The sequence below is a fragment of the Passer domesticus genome, chromosome 16 (genome assembly GCF_036417665.1).
Source record: "Passer domesticus isolate bPasDom1 chromosome 16, bPasDom1.hap1, whole genome shotgun sequence".
NCBI lineage: Eukaryota > Metazoa > Chordata > Aves > Passeriformes > Passeridae > Passer > Passer domesticus.
This window is the reverse complement of record NC_087489.1, coordinates 10,066,584-10,085,223: the sequence shown is the minus strand read 5'-3', so window position 1 is coordinate 10,085,223 and position 18,640 is coordinate 10,066,584. Positions and strand designations below refer to the sequence as shown.

General features: G+C 41.8%; 3 protein-coding genes across 6 annotated transcripts in view; 1 reads left to right on the top strand and 2 right to left on the bottom strand.

The window, feature by feature from the left end:
* Nucleotides 1–1,459, top strand: part of COL9A3 (collagen type IX alpha 3 chain) — a 34,909-nt gene extending 33,450 nt beyond the window's left edge. Inside the window, 1 exon segment of the mRNA XM_064391542.1 lies at nucleotides 568–1,459. Coding sequence (XP_064247612.1) covers nucleotides 568–743 — 176 coding nt within the window. The 3' untranslated portion in view covers nucleotides 744–1,459.
* On the bottom strand, nucleotides 398–7,427 carry TCFL5 (transcription factor like 5). The gene is given in 8 exon segments (XM_064391541.1): nucleotides 398–2,559; nucleotides 2,562–2,649; nucleotides 3,282–3,423; nucleotides 3,796–4,036; nucleotides 4,735–4,894; nucleotides 5,446–5,632; nucleotides 6,334–7,100; nucleotides 7,325–7,427. Coding segments are annotated over 7 exon segments (1,581 nt in total). The 5' UTR covers nucleotides 7,068–7,100; nucleotides 7,325–7,427; the 3' UTR covers nucleotides 398–2,530.
* Nucleotides 7,428–9,261: 1,834 nt separating this feature from the next.
* The window catches only part of DIDO1 (death inducer-obliterator 1), a 52,650-nt gene continuing 43,271 nt past the window's right edge, over nucleotides 9,262–18,640 (bottom strand). For 3 of the 4 annotated variants that reach the window (XM_064391536.1, XM_064391537.1, XM_064391535.1), the window contains one exon: nucleotides 9,262–14,321. In XM_064391536.1, coding sequence (XP_064247606.1) covers nucleotides 10,948–14,321 — 3,374 coding nt within the window. In that variant the 3' untranslated portion in view covers nucleotides 9,262–10,947. Of the gene's footprint in view, nucleotides 14,322–17,888; nucleotides 18,102–18,640 lie in introns of those variants that run through there. The other variant, XM_064391538.1, reaches the window with a different exon arrangement.

Genomic DNA, 18,640 nt, shown 5'->3' with positions numbered 1-18,640 from the left:
GGAAAGGATGGTGTCTGCTTCCTGATGATTCCTTTATTAAAAGATTCAAGATTAATTTATGCAAATTAATTAATATTTATGGAAACTTGGAAGAATATTCTTTATTTTGCTCACCTGTTAAAGCAGCTTTTCTAATTGGGATTACACCTGTACAATGAATAAACTGCAGGCACCAAAAGCAGGCTCTCAATTCACAGAATTTCATAAAGCCAAAATATTTACAACCATGTTATCTGAAATTCTTCCACAGAATTTATACCATCAAATTTCATAATATTTATACCCCATTGTCTCAGAATCTTCCATAAAATAATTAATCTATGTTAATAATTTGTGAACTCGCACAGCCAAAACATCCCTTGACCAAATTAGGGATAAAAAAGTCCAAAGCACATACTCCAGATTCAGGGTAAATTTATTGAAAACACCTTGTACTCAACAGGCCATAACAAGTGTGATGTACAGACACTCAAAGTATATTAAGATCTCTAAAATCAACACATATATACAGATATTAAAAAAGAAAAGATGGAGATATTTCATGTATCTTTCCCCTCTCTCGTTTAGGACCACCTGGTGTGCCTGGAATTACTAAAAACGGCCGTGATGGTGCTCAGGGTGAACCCGGGCTGCCAGGGGATCCTGGGACTCCTGGCACTGTTGGGGCTCAGGGAACTCCAGGAATATGTGACACGTCGGCTTGCATGGGAGCTGTTGCAGCATCAACTTCCAAAAAATCATAAACCAACAGTACAAGAAGTGAAGAAGTGACTGAATATTTAAATAAACAGTGCATTGTAAGAAAACAGAATCCTTCTAGTGCTAAAAGGACAGATGCTCCTTCTATTCTATTAAGTGGAGACTTTGACACAGTTCTATGAAAAAGAAAGCATCAGATGAAAACTTTAATTAAAAGATGCTTTATGACTATCTTTTCCTCCCCCCAATTATTTCCCAGAATTTTTACTGCTAAACAACCTCACCTTTCCTTCCTCCCTTTGCTCAAGAGACCTGCAAGAGGAAGCATTGCTCCTTTTTACCATCACCCCCCCTGTCCTAAAGATCACCTTTTCCATTGAATTCCTTGGTGCTGCTCCCACTGACTTCAGTCCTGCAGGTTTGTGCTCTCAGACACGTTGTTAAGACACTCAGGCACCGAGCTGCCTCTTCCATCAGTGGAAATCAGGCATTTCAATATCCTGTATTTTAACATCTGAACCTTCTGGCCTAAGGAATGACCATTGCTTAAGTCTGTGCTGCCAGCTAGAAATTTTCAGATTGCACCTCAAATATTTGCCAAGACTAGTAAACAGTAATCCTCTTGCAAGCAAATTCTGCAAAAGGAGTAATGTAAATATTTTAATTTCCAGGGAAGAATTTTTGCATATTTCCATATGATAACGAAGGAAATGAAGTAACAGCATTTTCATGACCTCTACTTCAGCTATTTGCACAGTAATTGTGATGGAACCCCACCTAAGAAAGGATGCTCTTTTAAAGTCCAGCCAAAACCACCTGTATGAACTGTTGTAAAAATAAAAGGAGATTTTTTTTAACCTTTTCTTTGTGATGTTGTAAGTGTCATTATACAAATCAAATTAACTTGGCTAAACTCCATTTTCCAGAACTAGGTTTTACTAGTATTGTTTGGACATAAATTGCTGCAAAATTGTTCTTATCCGTGATTTAAACCAGTATTAATTTTGGTAGAACTTTTTATACTTTAAAACTTGCTAGCATCATCTATTTAAAAAAATTAATAAAGCCACTCTCAGCTCACACACAGTTCTATTTCTGTCCTATATGCCAAAGCCTATGAACGAAGCATCATATTTCTCTTTAAATATAAAAATAGTTTGTGCATTTAAATATCTACTGTTTAAAATATTCCACTTTTGGTCTAAAGTAACAACACAAGAACCTATTGGACAGTTGTGTGGCAGACATTAAAAATAGGACTGAATTTAAAAATGCCAACACCATTGCACTACTCTTTGGAGCTAATTATGTTAAATATGTATGCCAATGCAAAATTCATAATACACACAGTTTAGAAACTATGCATTTGTCCAAATAACCAATACAATATTTACATTTTAAATGGAAAAATGGGCATTATAATATGGTAACTTCCGTTTCTTTATACACTGGAAGAATGAGTTTGCATCTGGCCATTAAAACAACAGGAAGATGGATGTTCTACAACTCTTCCAATCTGTACTGCATCATCTTTAAAAAATAAAATAAAAGGAAAAAATTAAGTGAGACCCCAAAGCAGGATGACAAGAAATTTTGTATAACTAAAGGGTTAAAATAATTAATTATTATTCTGGTCCCAAAGCCCCTTGAACAGGGCAGATTCCCATTGCTGGTAGTTACCTTCCATTTCCATTTGCAATAGAGAACGTTTCTTTTAAATTTCTATTTATATATATATTTACAAGTTACACTTTCAAATTCCTATTCAGCATGTAAATGGAAAGAATAAAACACAGTTTGGACTGCTGTCACACAATTCAGGGTGGGCAGGTCAGGCTATTTGGTCTCCATAGCTGTACGGTTTTCCTGTGCTGGACACATTACACACGAGTCTGGTCTTCCAATTTTTAGTCTCCTGCCTGTTTTGCCACAGAACACAGTCTCAAATTCCTAAAAAAATCAAAATACAAAAGAAAAATGTTATATTTAACATAGATGTTTACTTGAGATGTTTGTTTCATTTGTGCCTTCAATAGGAAGGAAGAGAGGCCATATCCATATCTAGACCAGCAGGTGTTCCAAGACACACCCTCCTAAAATTCTTGGCAGAGCCAGAATTCCTCTGGAGCTGCAACTACTGCTGAGGAGAACAGAAGCTGCTTTTAAGGCATGTAACCCTTCAACTCTGCTCATCCACTCAATACAGTGTGGGCATGTAGCTGTGATCCCCCTCCCTGAACTAACTAGAAGCCTGTGAAAAGGGTAGAAAATAGAGAAAATGAAGGAGGGGAGGAATCATTTAAGACGACCTTGTTGTCCAAATAGGATCATGCTCAGGAATTGTGTAACTAAAAATAATTAATTTTAAAATTCAATTTGAAAACACTGACTGAGGACAACCTGTAATTTCTCACTAGTGAACTCAAACAGCTGAAAGAAATAAAAAATGAAAATTTAAGGGAAGGTTCAAGGACGTGGTGGGTCCTTCACAAACAGCAGCTTTGCACCACAGTTCTACATTATGACAGCTTTAAAACATTTTCCATTTTTATCAAGACCAAAAATGAAATGAGATTTCAAACCTGCTTCAGGGAGTCGCCGTGCCTTTCCTGAATGTACTTGAGGAATGCAGTTGTCCACTGCAAAGTTGTTGCCTTGTCGGTGTCAATCGTGCAGAAGGGAACGAGGAGATTGAGCTCGTCACAACAAACCCGGATCCTGCGCCTGCAGGCAAACACCCAAGGTCATCAACCAGGGGCCAGAGGGAAGGGAAAAATACAGAGAGCAGGAAGACTACCCACATGTGCAACCAGCCATGGACTTTGGGGACTGCTTTGTGTTTGCTACAAGCTTTGTGTATTAGTTTTGTTACAAAGTGAAAACAGTTTACAGAGTGAAAACACAAAGACAACCGCAATGAAACAAAGATATTTTTTTCCCATCTAACAAACACCAAACCCTCACCTCCTGCACTGCTTTTTCTTGGAGCTAACACAAACCATGTCAAGCTTACATTTACTCTGGATAATCAGAGTACTGCAGTACCAGTATTTTATGCTTCGAGAGGTGTTTCATGGCCCCTGCTCCCAGAATTACCTCCTGTCTCTCTCCAGTCGATTGTGCCTTTCCCTTCTCTGGGCACTTCCATCCTGGGAACCACTTTGCACCTGCACACTGGAGCTGGGCTGTGCTGACTGCCAGGGGCCCTGGGCAGCTGCAGTGCTCTGGTTGTTGTCCCGGGTGTTCCGAATCTCTCCGAGAGGTTTGCGATCCATGTTTGCATCCAACAGATTTATTCGGCTGCAACTTCTGTTTATGGCTTGCTTGCATAAGGTGTCTTGTTGGAAAAATAAAAATGAAAAGAATGACCTATTTGTTATTCTCCCACTAACCTGAAAACAGTGATCATGGAAAGTTCTTTTGGTGCTGTATTTATATGGAATAATCTTTGAAGCTTTACTGCCAGGCTACATTGATTCTTACAGCAAGACATGTCCTGCAGAAGACCTAAGGCACTGCTTGCTATTCCAAAATCCACACAGCTTCTATTTTCTCAGAGAGCCCACTGAGATTGCACCTGCCCTTGGTGAGCACTTGAGGCAGCCCTTAAAATGTTCTTCAGTTTGATACTGACTGGGTCTGCTGGATCAGCTTTGGGGTCAAAGAATGCACCCCTATGCCACGGGGTTTGGTGGTGTTTGGTCAAAGGATGGAGGTCTTTTCCAACCTTAATGATTCTATGATTCTAAAGAAACCAGCTGCTGAACCAAGGCCCAGATTTTCAAAGGTACTTTGTAACCTCAAGTCTCCTCATTTCAATTCAGAAGTGCTAAACAGTTTTGAAAGTACAGGTAAACTTAAAGGTGTTGACCATCCTTGGAGAAATCTAGCCCCACGTTGCCTATAGAGCATCTTTGCCATAAGAACCTCACCTCCCACATTCACTAAAATCATATTAATTCCAGAAAATAATTTTTAAAAAATTAGATTTGAAGAACAAGAGAAAACTAAGTGAAAATAAGATAAATGGTTTACCTCCAACTTTAATCCAAACTTCCTCAGGCAAAGCTTTATTTATAGCACCTACTGTCTGTTTCGTGGATTCAACTTCCTGATAGAGAAAAGGGAATGTTTTGGGTATCCCAAGGTCTTGATGTTTGGCAGCTTCCAAAATAGTGCAAGATGTTCCACAGGTCTGTGAGAACAAAAAGGAAACACTTACAAAACTATATAATATACATTAAAACAAAATCAATTATTTGATGTCTTTCTGTTAGCTTCTTAAATTACTTCTTCAGGCAAAATTAATCCCAAATACACACAACTGTGGGGTTTTGACAGAGCGATTAATTTTGGGGATACCTCTGACATTTCTCAGTGCCATGCTATTACTTTTGCTTCAGAGGTTACTGCAAGTTGTGGAGAGCAAAATATCTTTATCACCAAAATGAGTTAGAAAGAAAGGAACTACAGAAAATGGTCTTGCACAGATGAAACAGATGATAAACTGATAAACTCTAGGAAAAAAAGAGATCTGATGGCCTATTGCTTGTTACTGGGACACACATAATTACAAATGCCACAAAAGTGACTTGACTGTCTTAAAGATTAATAAACAAATTGCCTTACAGATCATTCTGATCACCCCTATTCAAACCCAGCCACACTCTACCACAAACCTTCAGAATTCTACTACACCCAGGAAGTTAATGCCATCAGCACTGGAAGGTGGCAGAGGAGAGTTACCTGTGCTTGGGAAGGATTAGCACTTCCAGCAGCAGAACATGCATTCATGGTAAAGAACGGGTATGTAAATGGTAAGGAATGGGTGGCAGGTGCAGCCTTATTTTTCCCTAGTGCAGCACACCTGTTCCCTTGCTGGTGAAGAGGAACACCCACCACTTCTGAGGGCTGGCGGATCAATGTCACTAAACTTCAGACAAAAACAAACAAACAGAAAAAAACATACCAGGCTGACTGCTTGGAAATGAGTGCAGGAATAAAGTACAGCTACAAATATTCTAGAAACTATCACCAAGAAACCACTTTCATTTACTGAAAACAGAAATCACTGTTATTGCTATGTTGCCCACTTCAGGGGCCAAATAAAAGAAAAGAAAAATCAGCCAAGGAGGTATTTTATTCTGTGCAATAACAAGGTGCTTCACGCCTCAATAAAACATTTTGTCAGCACATTAAGATAGGTACAGGAGGTTAGGTTAGTTTGTAAAACAATATTTTTGCTCCAGTTTTCCCCATAGTCAAGCCTCCACATTATAACCCGAATCTATCATCATCATCATTATTATTTTTATTATTAGCAAAAATCTACTTTGCTTTTAGCAAGCTGCATATTAAAAGTAGGTAATATTCTCTCGCCTTTATTTACAGTACATGTTATCAAGAATGAAGTTGTAAAGTAATTCATTTTGGAACTCCATGCTGTACCATTTATGCAATAAACAGAGGGGCCTAAGCTGAGCTCAGAGGAGTCGCAGGCACAGTTTAACAAAGCCCAACCCATCCTTCTCATATATTAAAACAAGCACTATTCATAGGTTTCACTTAGCAAATCACTTTCGAACTACATGATACATAGTTTAACAACATAAACTAAAAGTAATTGCAACACACTTGTTAAGAGTTACTCCAGATTCTTGGGATTCTTGACATCTGGGGTTTTCTGTCGGGCTGCTGTTGAATCTGTCTTCCAACCGAGCTCTGACTGCAGGTTTAGATCTAACCTCTGGTGCCAGTGCCGAATTTTCAACAAATATGTTTTCCTTATTCTCCCCCAAGAAATTTTCACCCTGTTTAGCTTTTGCTACACTGCATCCCGAGACTTCTACAGAGCTACTACTGTTGGGCGCTTTCTCTCTCTGGTTCACAGGGAGGTTGGACTCGCTAAGTAACATCATCCTGAGCTCCTGCAAGTCAGCATAGCCCAGGTGCGGGTTAGAACTCGGCCAGTAGCTGTCACAAGGCAACCCTGACTGACAGGTCACTGGGCAGACCGACTGGTTCCCAGAGCTGTTGGATGAGCCCCCGTCCTGACTGGTGCTGGGGGAGGGCTGCTGCAGAGGGGGGTCTGCAGAGGGGCCAGGCGAGGAGAAAGCGCTGAGCCTGGCTTCCACTTCACCTTCGCTACTCTGCGCCTCCGTGTGCGAGCAAAGTATGTGCTGCAGCTGGGTGTACTCAATGTCCATCATCTCCACCAGGCTGGCCTCGGGGGTGGCGAAGCCAAGGTTTTGCTCACCAAAGGAACTGTCACTTGAGCCTCCAGGTCCGACAGCAACGGGAGCGGGGTCAGGAACACTAGCTGGGCTCTGAGGAATGGTCTGAGGCTCCTCGGGGGCTGATCCTGACATGGCTACAGCAAACCTAATCAGTTACCAATGTCCCTTTCAACAGAAAACCATAAAACCTTCAACAATTGTCAGTACTATCCATTAAAAAAAACAAACCCAAAGGCAGAAAAAATTGCACTTAACACTGATTGGCGAGGTAACAGAGTGGGGACCAAGCTGCCGCTGGCGGGGTACCTGACACCCTGACCATGTCTCCCCCCCCGGGTGAGACCCTCCCTCCCCCTCCAGCACAGCTGCTCACGACAAACGGCCTTCACCTGTCCCCGCCCCGGCCTCGGCGGGGAGGCTGCGGGCACTCTGCGGCCTGGCACCCCCTGAGACAGCGCCCGGACGGCGGCGGGGCAGCCCGGGCGGGCGGGAGCGGGGCCCCCGCGGCCGGGGGGAGCCGTGGGGAGCCGGGGCGGGCCGGGCCGGGCCGGGCCGGGCCGGGCGGGGCCGGGCGGGGCGGGGGCGGGAGGGGACGCGCGGGCCCTCAGCCCGGCCGAGCGCTGCCCGAGCGCGCCGCGCGCCGCCGCCAACGGCCGCGCGTAACCGCCGCCCGCGCGCGGGGCCGCGCGCGCCCCGCCCCGCCCCGCCCCCGCCCGCCCCCTCAGGGCTGAAACTGACCCGCGGCGGAGCCCGGGCCGGCCGAAAGCGGTGTCGTGAGGAGATAAAGGAAGGGAACGCGCCGCTGCAATGTGTGTTTACAGACGTGTTTCGGGTTCTGGACACACGGTTTACTGGTTTAGCTGATTTGCGGCGCTCGGCGGGCTACGCGCTGTTGTGCTGAATTTTGACTAATTAAACCTACTGGCTGCTTAGCCTACGGCTAAACTGTGTTAGTCGGCTTTGTGGCTAACGGAAAGCTCAGAGAGAGCAACGGCCCGGGCTGCGCTGCGCTGAGGGAACTGCCCCAGCTGCACCAGGCGGAGGCGAACCTGGGCGAGAGGGAAAAGGCGACAAAACCAGCTGGACTGACGGGAAAAACCAGCTGGGTTAAGGGGGAAAACCAGCTGGGTGAACGGGAATCGGTTGTCGTTCCCCACGAAGGGCCCTGGAGCCGCCTCAGCCCCGAGCCCCGCGGGGAGAGCCCGAGCGGGGCAGCGAGGGGTCCCGGCCCGGGGTGCGAGTGGGAAAATGGAGAGGAAAAAAATGCCCCAAGGCAGTGTGCACTGACATTTCCATGAAATTCAGCCGCAGTCCGATGGTCTCACTCGTGACTTCCCTCTAGACGCAAACCCAGAAACTTTAAAGGCAGTTTTGTGCACACTGAACTCAATTACACACTTTTCTACTTCTCTAATCCTCTTCCACACTCCCCTTTATAATGGTCACAGTTGGAACAGTACAGCCTTTTATAGAAATAATAATATTTCTGCTTATATTGTTCTAAACTTTGCAAGGGGTTTTGTGAAGAAAAAAAATTATCAAAATACTCTTTGTAATGTTAGCTTAGTACAAACATAGACAAATGCTCAAAATTGTGAGTTCTTTCATGTTAATCAAAGGTCTGGATAAAGCCAGAGAATTGTTTTTCTCTTTCTTGCAATGCTGGACAATCATTCAGTGCCATTTTTAGTCTCTGTAAATTTAGTTAAATTATTATGTTGGCTTCAGCCTGGCTTTTACCACCTGCTGCTGTGGAGGATACAGGAACCCTGCTGCAAAATCCAACTCCAGCTGATTGTTAACTGCAGAAAGCTGGGGTTTAACAATGTCACTGGAACCTATGCTGTTGATTTTTTTGCCACTTAATCTCTGTAAGGATGGATTTACTGATCCTAAACAATAAACAGATCCCCCAAAGTACTAAAGGAGAATTTCCTAAAAGATGAAAAGCCACACACCTATTTCATAAAAATGTAAAGCCAAGAAAATCATAAATGGTGTGACCTGAATTAATACTTTTTCTTTTCTTCAGATTTTTGGATGCAAAAATTTTCAAATTCCAAGCATCCTGATTCAAATGTAAAAAAAAAAAAAAGCCCTTCAAAATAAATTAGGGGATGCCTTAGAAGTAAGAAAAGAATCATTAACACAGATTTTTGCTATTTTTTAGAGGGCCTGCAATCAAACATTGGCTGGCTGTGACATCCTGCAAAATGTCATTAAACTACGAGGAAACAAAACCCCTGTGCCATCAGTCTCTTGTGGTTATAAATAGCAAAATGTAGAAAATAATATACACATACACATTTAAGAAATGGACAACAGCTCTCTGTAGGTGTTTATTCTACTTACAGTAACAAAAACCTGTGAAGTCTCATATTTTAATGTACAGTGATATATTTTGCCATATAAAATACAATTTACAGAAATTTCTATCAAGTAAACCTAAACAAACACACATTTTGCATACTTTTATGTATGTCTTTAAATTAGAAACATCTCATTAGGAAAAAAAATCTTACACCGCAGTTGATGTTTGCATTGAATACGATTCCTTTGCATGTTACCATTTTCCCTCGGGTTCAGGACACAGATGATCATTTCAGCAAATCCTGCATGTACAAGGACCTCAAGGATGCACCAATGTGACTGTGGTGACACACTGCTACCTGTAATATAGTCCTCAAGATGCAAAATGTTTACAGGAATCTAATTTTACATTTCCAAATCCATCTTGGCAAAATACCAAAATATTTACCCAGCGGTCAATTTATACATTCAAATAAACTAGTGGGGCTTTATTTCACACTTTACAATTACGTGCTTGAGGACTACATGGGAAGTAGCAATGTGATGTATTTCACCACGAAAAATGTCCCTCTTCAATCACAACATGATGTACCACCATAATCTAAAGTTTAATGCAGCTGTGTCTTTTCAGTGGAGAGTTTTATTTACACCGCCAGCCTAAGCAGGGCCTAACAAAAGAACAGTATCGTTTATTTTTCAAGAGCCCTTTTAGAATGAAAGAGCACTTCTATAATGAAAAGTTCAATCCAGTTGGGAAATTTCTTAAATCTGTGGAAAAATTCTGCAAAACCAAAAAATGCTCCACTAAATCAGTTCAATTAAGTAACAGATTTAGTGGCCTATTTAACCAAATGCTCTTCCTTCCTTTGGTTTACCACTTTTCAAAATAAATGTCTGATGCTTCTATAAGTTTTGCTGGTTATAAAGGTGCTACTCTTGTATTTTCTTTAATGACAGGTTTGTAAAGGTGGGATATTTAAAACCTCATGAAAAATAACAAAGCATGACTTGTTTCTTTCCTGTACACTTAACAGATGGATTCCAGACCCAAAATACACGTATATAAAAGGAAGATAGTGCACTTTAAGCTTATAACATTCCATTTTCAAATCCTCATCAGTCACAAGTAATAATTAACACTGTTCTTTTGCAGCCTTTCCCTAAACACATGACCCTTCCATTGTAAAAGAAACATGACACCAACATTTTTAGTGTGTGCTGTAGGAACAATTTTGACACCAAAATATCACGTAAATGAGATGTAAAGGTATGGCTCCTCAGGTCTGGATTAAATTCTCCTATAAAATTACAATTCAAGTTACTGGAAAACATAACTTTATAATCTTAAAAAGCAATATGCTCTTCTTAGACTTTTTCCATTTCTGTACTGTAAATGGAAATTTTAAGATAAAGATGCAAGTAGAAAAAACAAAATTTCAGTACAGGTAACGTTGTGAATCTTTATAAGAAAAACATTATGCACAAAATGCAGCAAGTGAAAGTCCATTATGTTCTTGCTTTTCATCTATCTGATTATTTTCATTCACAGTTGTTCAAAAATTGCTTATTTGTCAGTACATGGGGTAAGGCTAGTTTTACAACAGAATTTTTCCAAAGGTGAGAATATGTACAGTATTTACAGATGTGCAGTCCTTGCTGTGTTGCCAAAGGGTATTATTTGTAGGAAGTATTAGTCACAGTTCTATGACTGATTGCTGGAAGATGAAGCTTCAGTTTCCACTGCTTTCTGAGTTTCCTTCGGTGTTTCTGGCTTTGTCTCTTTACCAATTTCCTTACTCTTACTCCTGTCTTTGCGATCTTTCCCTCTTTCCCTGTCGCGATCTCGATCTCTGTCCCGATCCCTTTCCTTCTCCCGGCTTCGATCCCGGTCCCTGTCCTTCTCTCTGTCGCGATCCCTGTCTCTGCTTCTCGATCGCTCTCTATCACGTCTCCTGTAAGAGTCCCTCTCTCTGTTTCTTGTCCTATCTCGGTCTCTGCTTCTTTCCCAGTCCTTACCCCGCTCTGAATCCTTGTCTCTATCTTTGTTTTGGCTCCTATCTCTGTTTTTATCCCATTCCTTCTCTCTGTGTCTCTCCCAGTCCCTGTCTCTGCTCCAGTTTCTGCCACGGTCTCTTTCCCAAGGTCGGCCATGTTCTCGATCCCTTCGTCTTTCCTCAAAGCCTCTACCTTGGCGATTATCTGCTTGTTGAAGCTCTGGCTGATCCAAACCCTTATCTTTATTTCCTCCCTCATATCTCTCTCTCTGTCTCCCTTCAAATGTCTGGCCTCTATAGTCAGGATTTTTGCCTTCTCGGAAGTCAGATGTGGGCCACTGTCCTTCCGACTCAGGTCCTTGTCCAGACATATTGGAAAGAGATGCAGATGGTCCACCTTCCTCCCACATCTCTTTTCTATGAGTTGGTGGATGACTTGGAAGGTCCAGGAGTGGTCTTGGGGGTGGTTTCATACCTTGTGGTGACTGACCCTGGTAATGAAACCTAGAAGGAGGTTCATCTTCTTCTGGAAACATTGGAGGTGTGCCTCCTCTTGGTCCTCCATACTGATGTGGTCCTGGACCTCTCTGGTTGGAAAATCTGGATGGTGGGCTCCCTCTCCGTTCTTCATATGGCTGTGGCAAAAGTCCCCTTGAACCAGGCATGTGATTTGGAGCTGGACCTCTCTGCCCTTCAAATTGGTTTGGGTGAGGCCCTCTTGGTCCCCCAAAATGACCTGGGGCTGGACCTCTTGGCCCTCCAAACTGAGGGCCCCCTCTCTGTCCTTTAAACTGACCTGGTGGGGGTCGTCTTTGACCTCCAAAAGGAAAAGGTGAAGGTCCTCTGTTTCCCATAAACTGGGAGGAATCTGGTCCTTCAAACTGTCCTGGAGGCCCCATCATTTCATCATATTGGGAATCTGAGAATTCCATTTGTTCCATGTGAGGGTCCCTGTGATCTTCAAAATGAGGTGGTGACATTCCTCTTGGACCACCATGATAAGAAGGAGCAGGGCCCCTATTATCACCAAAAATAGGTGGTCCATGCTGTCCAGAAAATAAGGAAGGAATAGGACCCTTTTGACCTCCAAATCTTCCAGACTGAGGTCCTCTTTGCCCGTCATTATTTGGAAAACCGTGCTCTTCAGAGAACTGTGGTGCTGGCCCTCTAAAATTAGGTCCATGAGGTCCTCCAGGTGCATTGAGCATCATTGGAGGTCCCCCTTTCTGTCCAGACATAGAAAACGCTCGGTTTTCCTCAAAGTGCTGTGGGGGAGGTCCACCCTCACTCTGAGCTGGTGCAGATTCAGTTTGTTCTACAAACTGATGAGACTGAGGATGTCTTTGTTCATCATATTGCACTGATGAAAGACCCATCTCTGGTTCAAAGTGTCCAGCTGCCTTTTCCTGCTGAGGAAATATTGTATTTGAAAAGGAATCCCTTCCCATTGCTTCCTTTGACTCATTTGACCATGACACTTGATGCATATCTTGCAAAGATGAGCTGTCGTTTGATGTGGAGAAATTAGGCTGAAAAGATGTACTTGGTGGGGTTGGAAGCAGCACTTTACGTATAGGTTTGGAAGCAGAAGGATCTCCAGAAGCTGATTGACTCAAGTTTTCCAAAGTAACTTGAATGGTGTGTTCAAATTTGCTGTTAGATGTCTCCTTCTGGGGCACCGTAGATGTCTGTTCACTTGAAACCCAATTATCAGCAGTAAAACCAGGTTGAGTAGTAGAAATTAAAGCATTATCTTCCTTACCAAGTGAAGTCTGCAAAGTATTTGGAAAACTTGCTGGAGTGACCTCTCTTGTGGCTATCTCATTCTGTACTACCTGTGGCTTTATTCGAGAATCAGCACTGTCATTCTCTGTCACCATCCTTCGAGCCTGTCGAGGATCTCTGTTCTGCCTTGGGTCACAGCCCTGGTTTAAAACTTGTGCTTGCTGATTTAAAGATGAAGGTAAATCTACTTTTTGTGTAGCTTGCTGGTCCTGATGGAATAATTCAGACTTCATTAGGGAAGCTTTCGCTGGTGGAGGTGACATTAAAGCATCAGACACTGAAAAGTGAGCCATTGAAACACCAACAGCTGCTCTTTGTTGTCTGAGGGCTTCTTCTTGTTCCTCTAGCTGCCTTTTCTGTTCTTCTATTTGTTTGTTTAATTCTTCCAACATTTTTTGCTGTTCTACCAATGTGGAGGATGCAGATAAATCAGACACAAATGAAGCAGACGCTTCTGAAGAACTGCTTTTACTGTCTGTATACATTTTGTTGGGTAAATCATCAACAGTAACTTTTGCTTCTTCCAAGATAGTTTCATCCTCTGGATCATAGGCCTCATCCTCTAGTTCTGCTGTAGTAGAGGGCTTTTCCACACTGTAGTGTTTGTCACTCTCACCAGTCTGCGTTTCAAAGGCTTTCTCTGGACCATATTCTTCCTCAGGATCATAAGGTCTGTCATCCTCCTCCTCTTCTATGGCTTTGTCCTTGGACATCTGTCCGAACTGCTGCACAATGGGATCTAACAGAGGAACCGCTGACATCCCGCTATCTGCCGCAGCTTGACTTTCCTGACTGGAAGACTGAACAGTTCCAGAATCCTTGGCAGGAGGCTCAAAAGTTTTCTTTTTCCCGAAGAGGGTCTGCAGGATGTGCTCAAGAGGCGTGGCCGTTTTTGAGGATGAGGAGTGTGTGGCAGTGCTGCTTGCAGGAGCAGCTGGGGTTGAAATCGCTGGGGTCACAGTAGTTGTGGGGCCACTTTTAATGGAGGACAGTATTTTTAATACTGAAGGAGTCACTGCCGAGGTGTCTGGAACAGAAAGTGGGGGTGGAGGTGGAGGAGGAGGAGATCCAGGTGGTGTTGTACTCATGGTGGAGTCTCCTGAATAAAGTGTGTATTTTGGAGTTTTCTTCTCTTGTGAAGCTGGAGGCCCTTTAGAGAACAGGGATGGCTCGGCTTCATCATGTGCTTGAATTCTGCTTCGCTTCTCCTCCATTTTTTCCGTCTCAGTGGCAGGACGTTTCCCTTTCTGGCAGATAACCAACCCAAGGATTAAATTTGGCCGAGATGATTCAAGACCTGAAAGAGAACACAAAGATTGTATATGTAAAAATCTGATTTTTAATGATGCTTTCAGTAGAAACCTATTATTTTACAAAGTGGCAAATACAAAAGTCATAAACAGTTTTCTAAGTTCCATCAGACCTATTAGCAATTTTCATTAGTCTACAAGCATATGCATTTGTATTTCTTACTTTTTATATGTATTCATACGTAAGTTTAAAAGTTTAAATTCCTTGCTCAATGTTTTTAATAAAGGACTGCAGCACCAGGCATCATTGTTAAAGTATTTCTGCAGAAGTTCAAAGAGAAGCAAGCTGTTATTTTTGTATCTTTACATTGTTTCTACTGCTCACTACTGCTTACTACTACACAACTACCCTCACTTCTCCTCCTAAAAAACAAATATTTACATTTAGCTTGCAAATATAACAGAGATACTGAAAAGTGAGAAAACTTGGACTAAACACTGCTCTGTGTCATACAACCTGTGCTAAAAGTCCACATTGACACAAATCAATAAATATTTTGTCTCCAAGTTAAACAAACACCAATAATGGCAAAACGGATCACATCAAACAGTGTTTGGAAACAGTGTTAAAGCTGGTAATTACTCCCATTTGTTGTGTTTTTTCCAGCCAGACATTATTTTAAGAGGCGTGAGAAGCTGGGAAACTGCAGATGTCCCAAACAAGCCCAGGAGAGGCGCTTGGCTGGGCCAGCACCTGGTGTGGGGTGAGAAGGCCTTGGAGCTGCTGGCCACAGGGTGGGAATCAGGCCTTGACAGGCCAGTAAAAAACACCACGAGCAGACCTGCTCCTTTGTGAAGAGCTTCAGACTTGAAGGAGAAGTATATCCAGAAATGATAAGAAAGTTTCAGATAAAGAGGAAAAATGCAAAGGGCTGTAGGTCTGCCTCCTGTATTTTTTCCTCCTACAAGCACACTTCCTCTGGCAGGTAAACATGCCTAGAATGAAGGGCAGGGACCAAACCCTTTAACATACAGTGGTGGCAAATGTAGAAAATTCTTTAACTTCTGGACTAAATGGCCTTTAAAAGGCCCTCTTTAAAGGCCACTGTCCTCCCTACATGTGCTATTAGTTATGATTTCTATTCAGCAAGGAAGCAGTAATATAGAAACATAAAATAACCTGTGAAATAAAAGATAATATTGTGAAATTAAAGGTAATACTCATTGTGGATAAATGGCAATGTGAGAGCTCTGACCTACATTGACCTTTCTATTCAAGATCCCATAAGTAGGAGATTTTTATATATATGGTCCTTGTTCTTATTAAACCAACTTCTCACTAAGCAATATTAAAAAAAATCTAATTATTAGCACCAAAACCCTTTTCATACCAACACAACCCCTAAACCCCAGAGTAGCAGATACATTCCATTAGCAAACCACATCACACATACATTAATCTGGTGAAACAACTCAGAAGTTTTACTGGGACTCCTAAATTTACCATCTAGAGAGGAAAACGCATCAGCTGTTTTCCTAAATTGATGTTAATGAATAACAACTCCCCAGTTGGTGGGTGTTGACCAGTGCAGAGCATCTCACAAACAGGAGTTCACCCAGAAACTGCCAGCAGGCATTTGCTGTTCTGCTGTTGTTAAATGTTTTGATTACCAAATTTCATGCAGAGCCTTGTGATTTATGCAATTAGTCACAATGAATTTCAAACACTGAATAACTGAAATAAACAGGTGTCAAAAATCCATCAGGCAGGATATCTAATAAATAGCAATTACTGAGAAATCGGGTTTGAATTCCTGCAAGAAATACAGATCAAGTCACTAATTAAAACAGGATAAAATTTTAATACACTTTCAAGGCAAAAAATTCCAGCAGCAAGTTAATAGCATTAGTTATAAATTACCGTGTTTAGAATTTAGTCATCATAGAATAAATCCATTAAAATGTTACATTTTGATACTGGAATTTTACACAAATATTAGAAATTGTGCCTAAGCTGACTTCTACACTCACTCAGTTCTGAGAGATCAAATACTACACGATTCCTTCAATGAAGACACATGGTCAGAGCAGCTTTCAAAGGCCACAGCCCTGTTCTATCTCAATATCCATAAATAGCTTAAGTGGCTAATTTTAGGAACAACAAAATGTTGTCTGCAATCTGCCACTACTGCTAAATGACTGCCTTTCACAAACACAGGTTTTAGAAGTGCTGCAAGCTGTGCTGGCAGAGTTAGTAGTTTTCAGTGCTAAATTATTTATAACAGTTATTATCCTATTATGCATTTGAAATCCCCAGTCTGGTTTTATTGAGTTACTTCCTGTAACTAAAGCAAATATAACAGGATCTACTAAACACTAGTATTGAATTAATATTTACTTTCCTTGGCCTTAAATACATTTTTTCATGAGATCAAGTTTACCATATTTATATGGTGCACATTGGCTCCATCTTTCCCTGGCAGCAGCAGCTGGTAAAAGCTGACCTGCACTGTTCAAGGCACAGCTTCTGCCCATCCCTGACAGACCCAAGGGAGGGACTAAGCACACCTGTGGTGAATTTTAAACTGCAGAGACCAACACAAGACTTTATCTGCATCTGATCAATGCTATTTAAATATCTGTCCCAATTAATCATGAGAGCAATTGACAGTTGCCATCAGATTTGTGCCCCCTTAATTCAGAGCCACAGATGGCTCCCAGCACTGTGACACTGCTCCACACTCAGGCTCCTCTGCTGCGTGGAACTGACTGGCACAGAATCTCAGCTTTGTAATGCCACGTTCCTCTACTGCTGCTGCTTTTCCTAATGAAATCTGCTCAGCTGAACACAACAAACTCCATTCACAATTCAGGTAAAACTTTGGTGCATTTGTTTTTTTAAGACCATTGCAACGGCATGAGCAGATTTCATGCCTTCATATTTTATGAAAACTCACAGTCCCTATAAAAAATTACCAGAACATACCAGCATTTTTTAAATCTTTGCTGATGTATATATATGTCTGTTTTATTAAAATTCGGCTACATAAGATAGTTGTTACATTCCCATCACCACTAAGTCCCTCAATAAATCATCTATTAGTTCTGTTTCTATTAGTAATTAAGTCTGATTATACTATTTTTTTACAACTGGAAGTGGTAATGTGTATGTGAAAGAGAGAAATAATTCACATACTGTAAACCACTGCAAAAGGACAGTGCAGAAGAGCCCATGACACAAAATCTGGTAATAAATATCTGCGTTAATAAATACAAATCAGGATAACCCTCCATTTTCCTGTGTTTTCAAGCTGCCCACATCAAAGTTTTCTGCAGATCTTCGAGGCACTAGCGCAGTCCTCAGTTGTGTTCCAATTCCAATCCATCAGAAAACAGGAGAAATACCTAATCCACACGTGCCTGATGGAACTAGATGATACAGCTGGAATATCTTCTAACTAGGATTTCTGGAGTGGCAGGGTTTGATTGTCCTCTCCCTCCTCCCCCCTCAGCTCATATTTAGCTAAAAATGATAGACCATCTAAAGGCAATGCTTCTCCAGGCCTTGATAGAATCTACTGGAAGGCACACGATTAAATTTAAGGAGACAATGACCACTTTCCACAAAATGTTTTTATTGATTGTGAAAGAAAGAAAACACAGTAAATTCCATCAGATGTCATTAAAAAGGTGTGGATAACAGGCTGTGGTTTTCATACATACACAAAACAAGAGGAACAGCTTACCTGATTCTTTTCACCGCTTTTAAAACACAACACAGCACAGCTGAGATAAAGGCTGCCACAGGAGTTTCCAACAAGTGTCACCTGATGGCAGAAGCCTTTAGTGAATCTTCTGTGAAACTGTTCCATCTCATGGCCTGCCTGCCCTTGAAACCTTGTTTCTGCTAACCTTTAATCTACTTGGCCTACAACTATTTATGCCAATTTGAAAACCTGACTTTTAAAATTTGTCTCCACGAACACCTGCAGATGAGACCTGAACTTGTTCTGAGCAACTCCTTCCAGTTTTGAAATACTTGTGCACTTCAAACTCAGCAAAACCAGTCTGATATTAAAAATATCTCTTACTAATAGTAAAGTTTGGCTACATTTTGGCCAACCTTCAATCCAAGGTAAAGAGTTTCATTTGAAATGAAACCCATAATGGAGAGGTAAAATGAAATGTAAAACAGAAAGCTGTTATCTCCACAGGAATGCAAGAGGCAGCAATTAGGTAAACTGAGTTATTCATCAGACCAGCAGACGCAATGGCCAATCCCATCCTTGTGCTACTGACCAAAAAGGATTGTATTTCTTTACTTCTGCCTGGAAAAGCCAGTCCATGAGTTAAGATTCTTTGCCTG